We start from the raw sequence: 16583 nt of genomic DNA on the forward strand, positions 1-16583 counted from the left end.
AGATAAGAACGGTAGCCTCAAGAAAAACAATGTTTGTCGTTAGTTTGCAACGACTTGCTTTAGAAGGAAATTCCTTTAATGCGGAAAAGCCTACAGGTTGACGCATGCGCAGTTTTTATTGCCAGCTGTTCGATCATGTATGATGAGAGACTCTCGCGACATGCAGATGTTTTAATAAGAAAAATCATGCTAATTCAACCCAAATCGTGATATCAGGCAGTATCAGAAAGCTGGTTGGAAGAATACTTGAGAATTGAGAATGTTCAACAGGTTTACTGCGGCTCTGCACCATGCAGTTGAAGTGGTAAGACTGCGACGTTATTAATAATAAACGAACATTCAAGACATGCACGATTATGTCCTAGGGCCTACGCACACAGAGTCAGAGGCATGATATAAACCAGTGCAGTGCACCAGTGTGTAGGCTACATTATGAATGCCGGTTCATACTTCAGGCGAATGTGAAAGCAAAGCAACATTGACGTTACGAAAGACTTACAGCAAAATTTCATCTGAGATAAAATATGTTTAACCTTTGCAAATTTGCAGAGAGCATATTGGATTTGGAGCTTACAATTTTTTAATACATGGCTGATGTCACAAATTCGTGCTGCCTTGTGTTTGCTTTCACCACATTCATGCCAAGTAGGCCTATGATTCATACTTCCCGCGAAAGCGAATCTGTGACATCAGATCAAATGTTCACGTTGCGAATTCGTAAAGTTGAGAACACATTTCAACTGGAGCAAAATATCACCACAAAGTTGTCATGATGTCAAATTTACTTTGCATTCGCCTGAAACTTGTATATACAGGCCTTTATTTAACTTACGTCGTGTCTGAAATGGGCTTCCAGAGCTATGACTAGGTCTGTTTTCAGCATGTCTCTGTGTATTTCCAATGGAGTGAAGACCTAGACCTAGCTCTAGTCAAGAGATTCAGATGCAGCCTTAGCTTACTAGATACTAAAGTGATAACTTCACAAAAATATCAGTTTTATCCAAAAAAAAGTCAGGCCCTCCTTATTTTGTGGAAAATATCAGTTGATAGTTAATTTTCACTTTTTTGACATGTTATCGCTTTCTGATGGTTGTTATAACATTTTAAGGGAGAATTAGTGTTGTCCGTATATGGGACTTTTCCCTTCGTCGTTGATAAACAAGTACCGCCTAGAAGTACATGTTGCTGTCAGCATCTCTGTTATAAATATCAATCTTAACACTGTAAGCATCATCATCATGGTGACGCCAGTGCACCAGCAGCGTATGGGCGTTGCTCAGTGGCTAACATAATACGTGAATTGTCCGTTTCCATTGTTCGGCCTTCAAAGTGGCTTGTTGTAACAGATTGAGGCTGATTCCAACAATTGCCATATTATCAGAAAGTTGTTGTTGGTACATGTAGGTTTGCACAAGTGCGCCGCCTCTACGGCATGGTTCTGTTGGTTGTTTCTGTCCAGGAGCAATGAGAGCATGTCCTTTCAGTTGTAGGCGCTGTTTGCGAAGCGTTATTGATGCTGGTTTGACTTTACATCTACGATACAGTTCAGCATTGGTGATGCGTTCGGGGTATCAAATATTCAGTGCGTAGCGTGACAAGGTTCGATGTGATGCGTCGATTGTTTTCTCAAGCGTTTCTGTCAACGTCCAAGTAGCTGCAAGCAGCACCAGTGCTATTGCATACTTAACTGAATTTGTTGTTCAAATGATATTGTCGCAGAGTGGAACATGGTTACATGAAAGCCTGTTCATACTTCGCACAAAAGCGAACACAAACACGAATTTGTGACGTCAGATCAAATATTCGCGCTTCAACTTCGCAAAAGTTGAACTTATTTGAACTCGAGCAAAATTTCTCTGCAAATCTTTAGTGATGTTAAATTCCCTTCGCTTTTGCATTCGCCTGTAGCATGAACCAGCCTCTACTGTGGAACAACTTGCTAGCACCGTTTGCTACAGGAATAATATGTCTGCCTTTGGAACCTTTGCTTTGAATCAATGTGCACTCGTTGCTACCCATGACTGAACAATCCAATTTGATGTGGTACTTGCACTTATTGATTCTTTCCTCTGAATGACCTTTTTTCCGTGTGTGTTTTTTTTTTACTGCAGTTGGGCGAGTCAGATTTGGTAAACAGAAACCTTTTTCTTCACAGTTATGCATAGTGGTTGTGGGATAGGGCAGAATAAACAGTAATTATTTGGCAATGTGGTGAAGTCTGTCACGGCCTTTGCTTGTTTTTGTTTTTTTAATTGCTTTCAGGACTTGGCTTTGCTTTTGCGGCTGCCTGTATTGTTTTCATTGTTATTTTTTGGTACCTTAACCACCCTTAATTCTCCAAAATTCAACACCTGGCTAAGGCCTAAGCACTGAGCAGTACACATGTATTTTTATGGAGTGATGGCTGCATGGCACAGCCATTAAGTCTTTACCTGGGACTTGGTTTAGTAGTTTTGTCAAAGGGCGATTGTTTGTTAGACCTTGCTCTGTGGTAGGACAATATTTCAGAAAACATGCAGCAAGTTCAACTGGATCATGGTGGAGATTTGGGGAATTCAGACTTTTCTCTCAGCACAGACATCGGGGGATTGAGGCTTAAAATTCTGGCGTTCTTTCTCTGCATTTCCTTGAGCATAAATGTGTCAAGCACCCATGTTGTGTTGGCTTTTGATCTGATCAAATCAGACATGCCTCCGACTGCTTGTTATGGCAAAGGCAAAACCAAATTACAGCTCAACGTTCATAATCATACGGATTGGTCGCTGTTTCGTGACCAAAAGTACAATTCTTGTTCATCAAATTTCAGATAAGAGAAATGTAATTCTTTGACTTTTGTTTTTGTATAGTGTCCGCTTTATGTCTCTGAAATGAAACAGTTTCCTTGATTGCTGAAGTCAGTGTAAAATTACATTCTAACCAAGTGCAAACAGATGTGTGCAATGTTTGTGAAATTTGTCATTGTGCCTGGTCATTGGTCAGTGCCGATTCAAATGCTTTTGTTTTGTTCCCTCACACATCCTAAAGTTTCTTAACACAGTTTCATTAACCCTAATGGCCCTCACTCCTCTAACAGGTGAAGCATTGAGGACCATTAGGTTTAATCATGTGGATATGGTTTGGGTGCATTCGGTGGTGCTGTGTGCTGCATTATTGTATGTTCCTTGTCAATACAGTGGGTAATTTTCTTCCCCAGAAAACAGGAAAGAGGATACTACACATTTTGTGACCAGTGCAACTCTCAGGTTTTGCCGTAACTAGGGTTCCTGCGGCCTGGAAATTTGTTTGTTTTTCCAGGCCTGGAATAGTCATGGAATTTTGTAAAAAATAACTAAGGTCATGGAAAAGTCATGGAATTTTTCAAACACTGTGTGTGATTTCTATCATTGGAAATAAGTGCATAGAATGCGCGAGTTTATTCGCAAACTTTAAAAGTCTGAATAGTCCAAGAAAATGCATTATTGGGTCGTTGATTCTCATAATTTGGTCATGGAAAAGTCATGGAATTTAATTGCCTTGTAGGTGCAGGAACCCTGCATAACCCATTTCGTAAAAATGGCAAAATTGTTCTTAAACTTGAAAAGAATGCAAAAACTCTGCATGTGGTTTGAAGTATCTTCTGGTGACTGCTTTCACTGCACAGCTCGCTCCTACCCAGACCCTTCTGGAAGATTTCACCTTTCACTGGAAGGCCGTCACACATTACTTCATCAACACCAAAGGTGAGTTGGTGCTGAAAGCTGAAGTTAGCCCTGTCATTCTCAACGGGAGAGCTGTTTAAGAGACAGTGTTACACTTCACATGTCCAATATGCATTGTAACATTGATGCTAGAAATACATAGATCCCAGAAACACTGTACATATATTAGCAGAAAACCTCACAACCGTTTGTCAGGCTCTGTTCATGGTAGAAAGTGTTCTGTACATGCATATGGTAGTAAGGCAGTAATTATATCTTGGCAGGTTTCAAACTTATCGTTTCAGTCCAGCCACTGTCAGTTAGTATGTATTAGCTGCAATTTTATTTCCAATCCACCTGAATGTAGCTCCTCATTGAACTTTCTTCTTCCCCAGATAGCTTGTAAATGACGTCCAAACATTTCAACAGATATTGTTGAAGTAGGGCAAATGTCCAGGAGCTTCCTACACAGAAACTATAAAACTGTTACACTGCTAATATTAACTTAGCGAAAGCTGGTCTCAGCCCAAATGCCATTTTGTGTATATGACCTGTAGCTGGTACTCTGCTGATCTATTGCTTGGACAAGAAATTTGCTTAGCCTCATTCTTTGCTCAACTCGCCTTTAGGTGTTTAAACAAGATTATCTGTACACCTCTGTGGCTTGAAAGTTAATTTTTTTTTCTCTGTCAGATGACAAGCAGCCGGTGCAGGAGAGCAACATTCCCTCCCACCTGAACAACATGCTGGCCCTGCTGACGCAGGAGGAGCGGCAGATGGAAGAGGACCAGACGGGGCCCTGCATGGAGTACCTACTGCAGCACAAGATCCTGGAGACACTGCACACGTTGGGCAAGGCTGATGTAAGAAAGACAGAAATAAAGTCACCTCGTCATCTGTTCGTTTGGTCTATGGTGTCCCTGGGTGGTGCTAGCCCTATGTGCCTAAAAGCCCACATGTTGTAGGGTTAGAAGATGCTATGTGGACTTCCACGGGTCTACACAGGTGTTTCCCCCCTCTGAAAAACAGTTTCAGATTAGAGGCATTTCAGGGTTCAGAGTTATCTGCAGCAAAATAAAGAGGAACTGTCAAGGAAGTTGTCAAATATTCAGCTTGAAGGAGTTATCGTAGTGGGACAAAAATGAGCATTTTTCTCTGAGTTTTTTTAACCATATGAAAACAAAGGAATGCGGACATTAGAGACATGCTTCAAGCAGGCATATGCCTGTTAGGGTGGGTCAAGGCCTTACATCATAAGTGGTCCACCAGGACACAATTTCATATTTTCTCAAAGAAAATATTGCTGGACAAGTTTACGTCCAAGGTGAAAATCAACTGGAAACCAGTCGCGTGCAGTATACATACCACGACTGTTTGGCTGGTAACCTGTTTATCCTTAGCAAATATTTTTCTGCTTACCAAACATCTGTGTTTGGCAGCTGTGTCTCCATTTGACTTGCTTTGCCGGCTCAGTAAGATTTGACTCGATGTTTTGTTGTATTTCATTGGCAGTGTCCGCCCGGCATGAAGCAAGTCGTTCTGACATTTTTCCTGAACCTCCTCGGCAAGGTCAAGCAACCTCTCCTGCCGCACGTCAACGTCTACAAACCTGTACATGTAAGGCTGCAACTTGCTTCCACTGATCTGAAATACTGAAGAGAGTGTGTGGTGTTTCAAACCGCATCCAAGAACGGACATTGTCGTCAGCAGCCTCGGCTACTCACTGATGAAGTGATTCCCATTTTGTTTGCTTACCTGACAGAATTTAATCAAAGTGTGTGGTGAGGTGCGAGCGGGCCCCACTGAGAAGGAAGAAATCCAGTTCCTCTGCACGGTGTGCTCCAAGTTGAAGGAACATCCCTACTCCGTCAACTTCTTCCTTGAGGTAAGACTAGTCTGCTTGCCCGTTGAGGGAAGACCAGTCAACTTCTTCATTTTAAGGCGAGTCAACCTCTTCCTCAAGCTGAGGCCTTTCAACTTCATTCTTGAAGTAAGGCTAGTCAGCTTCTGCCTTGAGGTAAGGCCAGTCAACTGCAACCTTGAGATAATACTAAAGCTATCCTTGTTGACATAAGGTTAGTCAACATGTTGCTTAGCGTAAGGCTCATCATGAAGACAATGATGTCTCTTTCGGTAAAGTATCTTTTTAATGGGCTTCCATTCTTGCATGCTTGTACTTTTTTGGTTAACTTCCTGGCAGCTTCCAAGACAGAAGAGCAAAAAGCCAAGACACAACTCCTCCCCGTCAGTGGCAAGTAGCTCGGGCAGCAGCAGCAGCAGAACCAGTCTAGACGTCACCCAGCCCGAGTTCAGTCTAGTCAACTCCCTCATAGCCTTGGCACAGAGCCCTGTAAGCACAGTCTTCTTCCAGGGGAATTTTGATCAGAAGTCTTAATCCTGTTGGGAGTTCTTTTGGGGGAGCAGAAACAGAAAATAGAAACCAAAAGCAGTACGCCACACAAAATTATGCAATAACACACCATGCAGGTACTCCTTCAGTATGCAAATTATGTTAATGACTTGCTACAACAACAATAGCACCCCTTAGGAAGATCTGAAGGCCTATAAACAAGGGAAGGCGCAACCATGCCGGCCAGTTCACGATGTTATACCTTCTGAAACTGTTGATTGGCTAGAACGTGAAATCTCTGCACGGAATCTTTGGAAAATCACTCTGGTTTCTCAACGCGGCAGTTTTCACCCTCCGACATGGTCAATCTGCAATAGCTAATCTTACACAAAACCACGTCTTTAATATTCTTACTTCGTAGAATTCTATTTCTGCTCGTCTTTGGACTTAGCCCTTGTCTTTGTACTCACAGGACAGTAGGATAGCTGTCAAGGCGTGTGAGGGCCTGATGCTGTGCGCCAGCCTGCCGGAGAAGCACGCTGCCCAGTGCATCGTGGACCACACCCAGTTCTGCGCGCTGCTGGCCGAAAGGCTGTGCACGTTATACAATGCGCTGCCCCTCTCCATGGACCCCGTGGATGTGGACAGCGTGGAGGCTAAGTGGGGGTGAGTGTTTAACCGAATATTTGGAACCCAGTCTCATGTTTAGGCAAGAGTTGGTGCTCAGATCCACCGAACTTCCACATTAAGAAGTGGAAAAAACCAAATCTTTATTTTGAGAGGTCTCATATCCACCAACCAACAATTTGCCAACCAACAATTTTTGTTCACTCCGCTGTCTGACCGACAATGAAGTCCCAGTCTTCGGCTGTACTTTCCGTATTACCAATGTCCCATTTTCCCAAAATTTTTTCCCAAAAGACTTTATGGTCGCACTGTCAAAATAGGGTAGGTAGGGAAAAGGAAGCATAACTTTAGGGGGGCCAAACTCAGAAATTGGTTTGCCTATGCTACCTTCTCGGCAGCTTCATGAAATTTAATGCAGCTTCAGTGTAACTTTTGAATTGACATTAACGCAAACTTGAATTGGAACAGTGAAGTGAAAATAATTCAAAGTATAACCTCCGCCGCTTTTTGCAGTTTGTACATGCAGAGCGACGCGGAGGATACCAACATGTTCCCGGGTAAGCGGCAGCTCATCTCGCTACTGTCCTGGTACGACTACTGCGACCAGGTGATCAAGGAGGCTCATCCCACCGTTGGCCGCTCGCTAGCCAATCAGATCCGGGAGCGCTTCCTGGTGCCCATCATGGAGCAGCTCTTGCTGCAGTCGTGAGTGGCTTCGTGCATTTCTGCATCTCTTTACGTAGACAGAAGTTCAAGGGTCACAGTTTTTAGTGGGGTTGGGCTTTCTGTCATCCACCAGGATGAGTTGTGAAACTAACGCCACTTGGTGCTATTGGAGCCCATATTCCACTGTACCCAGGATTTTTGAAGGAAATGTGAAGACCTCTTCACCAGTGTAAAATATGTATGTATGTGGGGGGCTTGTAAATGTTTAAACCAGGAAAACAAATGAACTTTCCAAATTTGGTTTTGCCTGTCCTCAAGACAAGTTGACAGATAAACACTGCCCCTGGTACCCCATTTACAGACTTGCCTGATTGATGCAAAGTGCAACCGAACATTATGGAAGCCCTTTGTACAGTTGTTAGCAGTTTCGACGTTGCCCTGCTCAGAGACATAACATGGTATTCATAATCACTGTGTCTCAGGTTGAATTACTAGACAGTAATTTCAGCCTTGCTACTGATATTTTGTCCCATCTTCAGATCAGAGGTGGGCATTTTAACCAGCACGGCTCACCTGGTCAAGTTTGTCAAGATGACTACCTCCCCGGCCCTGCTGGATGCCCTCGTGAAGTTCATATTGGGGGAGGAGACGGAGCCGGAGAAGCCGGGGGAGGGAGGGTACAAGCTGAGACAGCGACTGATAGACAGATGCGACAACATCTCGGACGAAGTGGGTGTTAGCCGTTGCAGCCCCTGTCCTGTTGTACCTAGTAGACTCCACTTCATCAGCAGTAATTAGCCTTACCAATCACGAACAGGAAGTCACCTCCTGATCGTAGGCTGGCAGACCTACAGCACTCAGTCTCCCACACCTTCCCTCCCTGCACCCCATCCCTATCAGAAAATGATTGCTTAAATTACTAGACTGTTGAAATGTTTTCTTCTCAGGGAGATGCTTTGTAAATGATTTGTATCTATCAGAAGAATGGAAAGTATGTCTTTGTTCTCAGCTGTGGTCAAGAAAATACAAACAGAATAGGCCTACCATTAGATCTTGATAGATGTATTTGAGTCCAAAACACTGAGGTCCTTGAGCCAAAACATGTAAAAATCTATAGACCTTTGAGCTGTTTAAAACAGCATTGTCATAGCCGTAACATTGCAGGTCTAGTTTCACTTCTGAAAAATTAATTCATGCCCTGAATTTGTTTCTTTGTACAGATCTGCATAATGGCTCTGAAGTTATTTGAAACCCTCTTCTGCAAAGCCAACGGTCACATTGTCACTAACCTGGTCCTTCGCAATCTCCAGTCGCGTGCCTACAACAGCCGGACCGACTCGACGGAAAACTGCGAACAGGGTTCTGGTGACACGAGCGACCAGGGGTCGAGCACCACCAACCCCAGTGACCAGGGCTCTTCCGACTCTTGCGACCAAGGGTGCGGTGACGCAGCCGGCCCGGGGTCCTCCGGTCACCCCAGCGACCAGGGTTCCATCAACGGGGCCGTGAGCGACAGCGGGGTGGAGACACTGAGCAACGGGCCGGAGAGCCCCACCCTCATCCCGAGCTCTCCCATGCGGGATGGGGTAGTGAACTCTCTCTCGGATGCAGGTAGCGAGGCTACCCAACCGTCGCCGTCGATGTCCACAACCAGCTCAGAAACAGACGACAAAACTAGCATTCATAAGATTGTCAACAGGTGGGCTGGTTTTTCATGCGACAAAAATTGCTTCGTGTCTCAGTGCCTTCTATCCTTTGATCCATGCATGGCTCCTTCTGCCAGCAAGGATAATCGATAAATTGCAGTGATATTAACTACACTGTCTTCTGATTTCATCCCACAGTTTTCTAGGTCTCATGCCAGAGGAGGCCAGGTCTTCCTATTTGACTGGGGATATAGGTTACGATACCTACCTCAGAGAGGCTCACAGACTGGTAAATATAGAGAAAATCGACTGAACAACCTATTTATTTGAATCAAAGTGGTTTGTGTAATGTGATCAGAAAACATGTTGCCAGTGAACAACTGTCCAATTCGGGCACCGTCCAAGTTGAAATCTTCCACAAATTGGTATGGCTTTTTTCAGAATTTTGTCTTGAACACTCAGATGCATAATTCTGATTTGAATGGCAATGTCTTGCTTTGTAGTTTCGAGAGTGTTCTGTCAACTGTCTTCCCTACGATTGGCCGAATTACCCTACACCTTTGGAACGCTGTCCAGATGAGGCATTTTACGAGGGGGCCTTTCTCAAAATTCTCTTTGACAAGCTATCTCGTATGCTCGATCAGGTATGTCGCACATTTCTTATATGGCATTTATCAGTGTGTTTCTCATTTAAAACAGTTCTCTGAATCATTTAAAGAAATATCTGTCAAAGCCCTTGCTTCACTCAGGGGTTGGTTGCAATTTGTTGTTTTTTTTTACATTCTAGCATCTAACGTCAAGAGTGTTATGTTTGCATTATACTTTTCTTGCCTGTCAGACCTATGAAGTCAACTTGCAAGTGACCTCCCTCCTTTCCAAGATTTGTCTGTTCCCTCATCCTCACATCCAAGAGTTCTTCCTGGATCCATACTTGCCGGTGGCGGCTGGCTGCAGGACAATGCACTCTGTCCTCCTCAGAGTAAGTTGTGGGAAGATAGACAAGGAATAAATGAGGGAATATGCATGTGAGTAGATGTTGAAAGAAAATTGTTGCTGATGGTGACAGAGGTTAGATGCATGGTGGCAGAAGTGGGATACATGTAGTTGGTGGCAGAAGTGGGATGGCAGCAGTGGAATGTGTGGCAGTGGGTATGTTGTGTCATGGAAGATGTGGGATAGGTGTTTGAGACATTTACCTGGTTTGCTGATTGTGTAAGGGCAGTGCTTCAAGCAAAACCAAAATCTGATAGGTGTGAAACTTTGTTCCTGTGTCTGCAGGTGGTCAGCGATCTGAGTGTCCGGCTCAGGTCCATCCCTGATTTCCAGCGGCAGGCATTTGTGGTAAGGAAGCAGCTGATGGGCATGGTGGAAGAAGATGACAGGTAAGAGGTTTCAAGCTCCCAGGGCAAGTCTTGTGTCTGTATTGTTGGATCTTTATACATGTAACAGTTGCACCCTTGATTCCTAGAATGTAACTTTTTGGCTGTCAAAGATGAAGTGTTTCTTTGGGTCTTTTTTCCAAACTGAAGGTTTTGAAGTGAATTTGTCTCAGTCTAGCTTAAAAATAGGACTTACAATTTTGTGAGAAGTTCTTGGCAAAGATTTTGAGCACAGGGTTTGGGATTTGATCCGGATCTTAAATTGGCTTAGATTTGCACACGATTGCACAGTTGATAAACCAGACTTCACTCGAAACCACCAGCAGAATATGTCTTTCAGCCAGCTATTGATGGTAGTCAGCAACATGTCCGAGACTGTCTTAAGGGCATAAATTCCCAGTGACCCGTCTAATCACATCATCCGTGACTATTCTGTATTTACAGAGGCAAGAAGTCCATAGCCCCCATTATGAAGTAAGTTGCCGCCCCCTCCCCCACCTTCCCATCCCGACTGCCTGCTCGTCTTGTAACACGCCATTAACCAACCTCGGCCTGTGGAGTATATAATCAGTGCATCCGCTCACAGCATGACGTTGATTTCTTGTTGATCTTGTCAGCATTTGTTAGTCTTTTTTTTTTTTTTGGTTATCCACAAAATTTGCCTAGTTTTACCGTATTGTATTGCTGCCATGTTATGAATATCAACTGTGCATCTTTGTGTGGATGGTCTCCCTGTAGGAGAAGCATGCAGAATCCATTGGTCACAGTAATGACGTCTTCATTTCATGTCCATCATCGGTCAAGTCTAATACCCACACCTCACATGTGAATCGTAACTAATGCATGGTGATACAGCAAATATCAGTACATGGATAAGACAATACAGGCGGGAACACACTTGCGGATCCCTTTCATGGGTGTGCAGTTCCCTCACTGGGGATTTCTGGGCGAACCACACACTGTCTCATTTGAGCGCTTGAAGACGTACCAAGTGTTTTCAAAAACTGCTGCATCGACAAGCGCGCTGTGTTAGGCCCTGGACAGGACACGGATGTCAAGCACACCGATGTAAATGTACGTTCGTGCAGCTCACAGTTGGTGAAGTTTCAAATCCAGATTGAGCACATGAAAAAACACTCTGTGGATTGCAAGATCTGAGGCTTAGACAATTTAAGCTCTACAGAGTTATTCCTATTCTCTTTCATGCTGGTTGCAGCCGTCAATATTGTTATCCACCTGCTTAGGTGTAATCCATTTACGGCCAAGAAGAGAAGTTTGTTCACCTGCTCAAGTTGTCTGAACTTCCAATTGAAAATGCTCTTTCCTTTCCAGGGGTAACTTACACTACCCAAACTGGCTGCATGTTGTAACAATAACAAAAATCACTTACCAGCTCTATTATTTAGAACTTAACATTATTGGTTCCGCTTACCTCTACTTATGGACTGGAGGTGCTGATGTTATATTTGTTATATTTGCATATGATGTGGATGCATTTTACCAGCATCTTACATTGGAATGTACATCTTTCAGTTACACGATTTTATTTTGTGACTTACTCAGAATCTGCTTAACCCTTTATTTTTATTGCAGAAAGCATTTACTTGTAATTGCAAGCCTACTTAATTAATCCCACTGTTTTCAGGTCTTTCCTGCATAAACTGCTAGCTTTTATAGTTACGTTTATTGAAGAATTACAGCAAATTAATAAAGTTCCTATGTTAAGCCTGTGGATGACTCGTACAAACAACTGACCAAAGAGATACCAATATGCACCCCTGAAAGTCCATTTCTGTTGCCTTGTCCCCATCCAGATGAAAACTATTCAGATGTTAGATACCTGTATTTCATCCAACTTTCAATATGGCCAGCATCCGACATGGGTCTGGTTCATGTGTGGCAAAATTCTCTCTCCATGTCATGTGTCTGACGACAAAGTGACCCTCAGATGGGGCTGTTAACCTGTCTGTGCTTTCCACCCCTTTTCTTCCAATCTGGAGAACAACAGTTCAGCCCCCCAAAAAATCATTAATATGCAACATGCTTCGGTACTCCAAGTCATATTCCACCATGATACAAGAATTCAAAATTATTTCCAAATGACTGACTTTTTAATCTCCACAAAAACGCGCAGACTACCGTACTTACTTTAACCCCAACTACTGATTTTTACCCGTAGAATTTTGTTATGCACCTTTCAAAGTAGCATCTAGAATGTGTTTCCTGGATCATTGTAGAACACATACATGTTAACCAACATTGTAAAATATACAAACCTGTCAACCCTTGAACAAAGTATGTAGCCGTCAATTGGTGTTAGAATTAACACTTTCCAATTAATGACTCCATCCTTCCACTAAACAGAGTTACTAAAACCCATTCATCATTGCCCTACAGGTGTTATTTTGAGAAGAGATGGTATATCGACAAATTTGCTCCTTCCTTTGTAAATTCTTTCAATACTTGTGCCTCCATATGACGCCGTAACAACAGAAACTGTTTTCCATGACTTGCCTTGTGTTCCGTTGTGTTTGTTCCCAGCTTGTAAATGATCCTTGTTGACTGTTACCAATGAAGTAAAATGATAACATCAGTTCCTTTTAATGTTGCCTCTGAATCTACATAATGAAGAAATATGGGTCTCAATGATTGGGCTAGTAATGTTATACTCCAAGAATGACTTGAGTTCTAGGTGCAAAGGTTTAGACTCTGTTCAAGTCCTCACTGTGAGTCATTACAATTTTATGTATTGATATTTTGTTCTGAATTTTCCTATTTACTGCAAACCCACACAAGATTTACTTAGTGTGTGGTTTCAACAGTCACATTCTAAAAATGTGTCAGTGCCTAAGCCAACTGCAATATAAGTACAGTATATGGCAATGAGATAATTGAATATAAATTTCAAATGCCTTTCATGTCCCTAAGACAGATATGATCCAAATCAAGAACTTATTTCCATATTAACACAGACTGATTGGAGACACATCTGTTAAACTACTTTTTCCTTACGACATTTCATGTGTTTCTGCACAGCTTGCCATACATTGATCTCCTGGAGGGTGTGATCGTCCTAGAGGAGTTCTGTAAGGAACTAGCGGCGATAGCGTTCGTCAAGTTCCACGCTGCAAGCGGCCGGACGTAGCCAACATCTCACGTGTACAGTCCAGAAAGCAATCTGAAATTCAGTAGTAATGGAATGGCTTTAATTTGAATACAAGATTTTTAAAAAAAAAATTGGTGCACTTGACTTGCATTTGCTAGGGTCCGGGTTCATTTCCAGACAGGGCACTTGGGGGTAGGCCGTCTGCATGTACATTGTTTCAAGGTCCTGGAATTGGTTTAAGAATTTAATTATTTCTGACCGCCTAATGTCTGTGGCCAGAGTTTGAAGGAGCTACACCAATCTACAACAAAAATATATAAGCACTTTATTTTGTAAAATCAATTTTTTTCCGAGCAATTTGCATTTTCGTGCGAGACGGTTATCCTGTAGGGTAGTCAAGACTAGGGAGGGAGGGAGATTTCCAGCTGCACAGGAACTCGTTCAGCATTTTTTTTTTCAGTTTTGTGTGGCATTAAAAAAAAAGCGAGACAGAAAACTGGAAAGGTTTACAAGCTGTTTCACAGTTGAAAAAATACAGACACTTTGCTGGTACATGCAGAGTGCCACGAAAATCCAATTCTAGTCCTTGAACTGAAAACTTAGTTGTGGCATTTGCTTGATTTATGAACATGCTGTAAGCAGAAAAACAGCTGTTTATGCTTAATGTTGTTTATTAATTGGTGGGGGGTATTTCCCTGTGGTTTACTATTAATTTTTATCAAATAAGTAAAATAGTAGAAACGGCAGAGGACACTTGATTCAGTTAACGAAGGGATTATTTTACTGTTTCATAGATGTACAAAGAAGATATTTATAATCAAGTATTTCTTTTAATTCCATTTTATTGCTTACTCTTAATTTTTTTTTTCCATGAGGAGTAAAATGTAACCAAATCTTACAGGAGACTTTGCCAAAAATCCACCAGGGGAACACCGATAATTGTCAGAGCACACTGTTACTACGTCTTGCTTGTAACAAGATCACTTCGAGGTCGCCAAAATCACTGCATTTTTCGTTTTCCAATACTGATAGAAGGTCCCTGTTGTTACAAGGTGAAGTCCCAATGATCTTAATTTATACAACGGGTTTTGCCCTTACCCAACGTATATATATTGATAAACACTGTATGCCCAGTGCTTGACAAGAGCTTGCGAAAAAAATTCACAAGCTTACTGAGGTGGGACTCGAACCCAATGATCTCGTTTAAAGGTGTTTGACAGTACAGTGTACAACATTTGGGCCATAGTCATCAAGCTGCGTTGTTGGCATTTCTTTTTTATACTGAAAGACTACTTGACTTACACACCTATAGCTACATGGGGGCTTATACTTCTAAAATATTGTGCAGGAAATATAACTGATTTAATATGGAGCATTTGGCACCTCTGCGACAACTGCTGCATTTCCTGTACATGTTGACTTATTTTCCACATGGGTTTAAAAGTTAAAGGTTCACAATTTGGGTCGATTTTGTTCTGCATGTTGGCCACAAGGAAATGTATGCATATTGTCTCAAACTGAGTTAAAAATCTTGGTGTGCCCATTGTCCTTGATCTATAAATAATTTATGCAGTGGTAAATCAAAGGAAAGCTCATTCAAGTGAGATTCAGTCATCATCCATTAATGGTTCTTTAAATTTTTGTATTTCAAAACTAGCCATTAGTTGCTTGCTTGGGTTATATTTTTGTAAATTTGCTATTTAATAAAAAATGAACCTAATAATTATTTTCTTTGATGCATTTCAATTTGTGCAATTCCTCCACATCCAAAACCCCTTTTTTTTGGACACTTAATCATTTAAGGAAGGGTTTTTGCTGACAAGCGTCTTTACATTAACAATAATACTGTCAAAACGACCAGTATGAGCTGCATAGAGCCTGGGTAGAAGAAAACAAGTTATCCCACAAACCTTGTACAGGAATAGTCAACACAGCACAATCACAGCTAAATTGCAGTCATAATGCAGATCCATTGTACATGTATATTCAACTATTTTTGTACAAAATAAACATAACTTACTTGAAACGACCATGTAATGTGTGCTTCTGAACTGTCAGTCGTCTTTTTTTAAAAATAGTTCTGTGCAATTAGTATTCATTTCCAACCTCTTCCGTATTAATACTCAAGAGCATCAGGACAACAAATATGCTCATCTACTTCAGGCTGTCCTTCACTTCCACTCGGATTTACAAAGATTTATTTCATTATAAACGGTGGAATGGAGGGTCACTGAATTGGAGTCAACTATTCGCTTGTCATCTGGAATTCTAAATACGACTGGAATTGTCAATAGTATAGTCCCACCAAAATCTGCCTTGGTAAATTGAGAAAAGTCAAGAGCAGTTGTTAAGTACCATTTGATAATTTAGGCAACATGGAATTTCATCTTGAGAAGTTGAAAGTAGATATTGCACAAGATAAGGTTTCTGACAAAATAATGTGAATATAGTACTTTGATTAAATAGTAAGAGTTAACAAACCACACGTACACGCCTAAGCATTATAATTTCACATGTAATACAAAACGGACTACAATTCATTTGTTCTCGACCCAAAACGGTTAGACCATATTCACTGCCTTAGTAACATTTATTCTCAACATCTGAGCTGACACAAAGAAACAATACACATACCGGGTACTGGTCCTTGCACTAAGCGCCCACTGTGAGTGGTCAGCTACATTACTGAAAAAAAACCTCCAGAATTTAGACTTTACTCAGTCGTCTACGACAATGGACAAAGCCCGGATCTCACATAGCCGTCGGTGTAGGTCCATCTCAAAGTCTTCGTCGCTCTGCAGCGTGTCGTTGTCCCCCAACTGGACGGCAAGCTCGGCATAGATCTTGAAGCATTCCGTGTAATATATGACCTGTGTGATACAGCAATTTAGCATTTCACAGAAAGGTGTAATAACATTTTAATCACAAACAGAAGATCCTCAGTGAACTTTAGCAACTAAAGCTATTTTTGTCAAGGAACCTTGGGGAATTCTCCCTAAGACTCCATATAAATTTCTAAATAGCTCTATAAATGGGTCACTGTACTATGCCTTGGCAGCACAGCGGTAAACACTGTCATTGTCAAATACTTGAAAACCATTTCTACTATGACTCCCTCTCCGATGCATTCTT

The 16583-nt window shown here is 42.0% G+C and overlaps 2 protein-coding genes across 7 annotated transcripts in view; one reads left to right on the top strand and one right to left on the bottom strand.

Annotated features, from left to right (window-relative positions):
• Positions 1-117: 117 nt before the first annotated feature.
• On the top strand, positions 118-15488 carry LOC110977044 (FHF complex subunit HOOK interacting protein 2A-like). Of its 4 annotated transcripts, XM_022230813.2 has the most exons (17): positions 118-304; positions 2112-2129; positions 3641-3719; positions 4371-4540; positions 5190-5294; positions 5440-5562; positions 5878-6027; positions 6500-6693; positions 7168-7359; positions 7860-8049; positions 8541-9019; positions 9165-9255; positions 9470-9610; positions 9805-9945; positions 10245-10348; positions 10790-10819; positions 13382-15488. In XM_022230813.2, the coding sequence occupies exons 1-17, from the start codon at positions 260-262 to the stop codon at positions 13488-13490; spliced, it is 2361 nt and encodes a 786-aa protein (XP_022086505.1). In that variant the 5' UTR covers positions 118-259; the 3' UTR covers positions 13491-15488. The 4 variants fall into 4 exon arrangements, with proteins under 4 accessions (XP_022086505.1, XP_022086508.1, XP_022086506.1 ...); XM_022230816.2 differs by lacking the exon at positions 10790-10819; XM_022230814.2 differs by lacking the exon at positions 2112-2129.
• The window catches only part of bin3 (bridging integrator 3), a 72497-nt gene continuing 70189 nt past the window's right edge, over positions 14276-16583 (bottom strand). For all 3 annotated transcript variants that reach the window (XM_022230822.2, XM_022230821.2, XM_022230820.2), the window contains one exon: positions 14276-16321. In XM_022230822.2, the coding sequence (XP_022086514.1) occupies positions 16169-16321 (153 nt within the window). In that variant the 3' untranslated portion in view covers positions 14276-16168. The remainder of the gene's footprint in view (positions 16322-16583) is intronic.

Source organism: Acanthaster planci, linkage group LG13, assembly GCF_054643075.1.
Source record: "Acanthaster planci isolate LZ-2023a linkage group LG13, COTS_SCS, whole genome shotgun sequence".
Taxonomy (NCBI): Eukaryota; Metazoa; Echinodermata; class Asteroidea; order Valvatida; family Acanthasteridae; genus Acanthaster; species Acanthaster planci.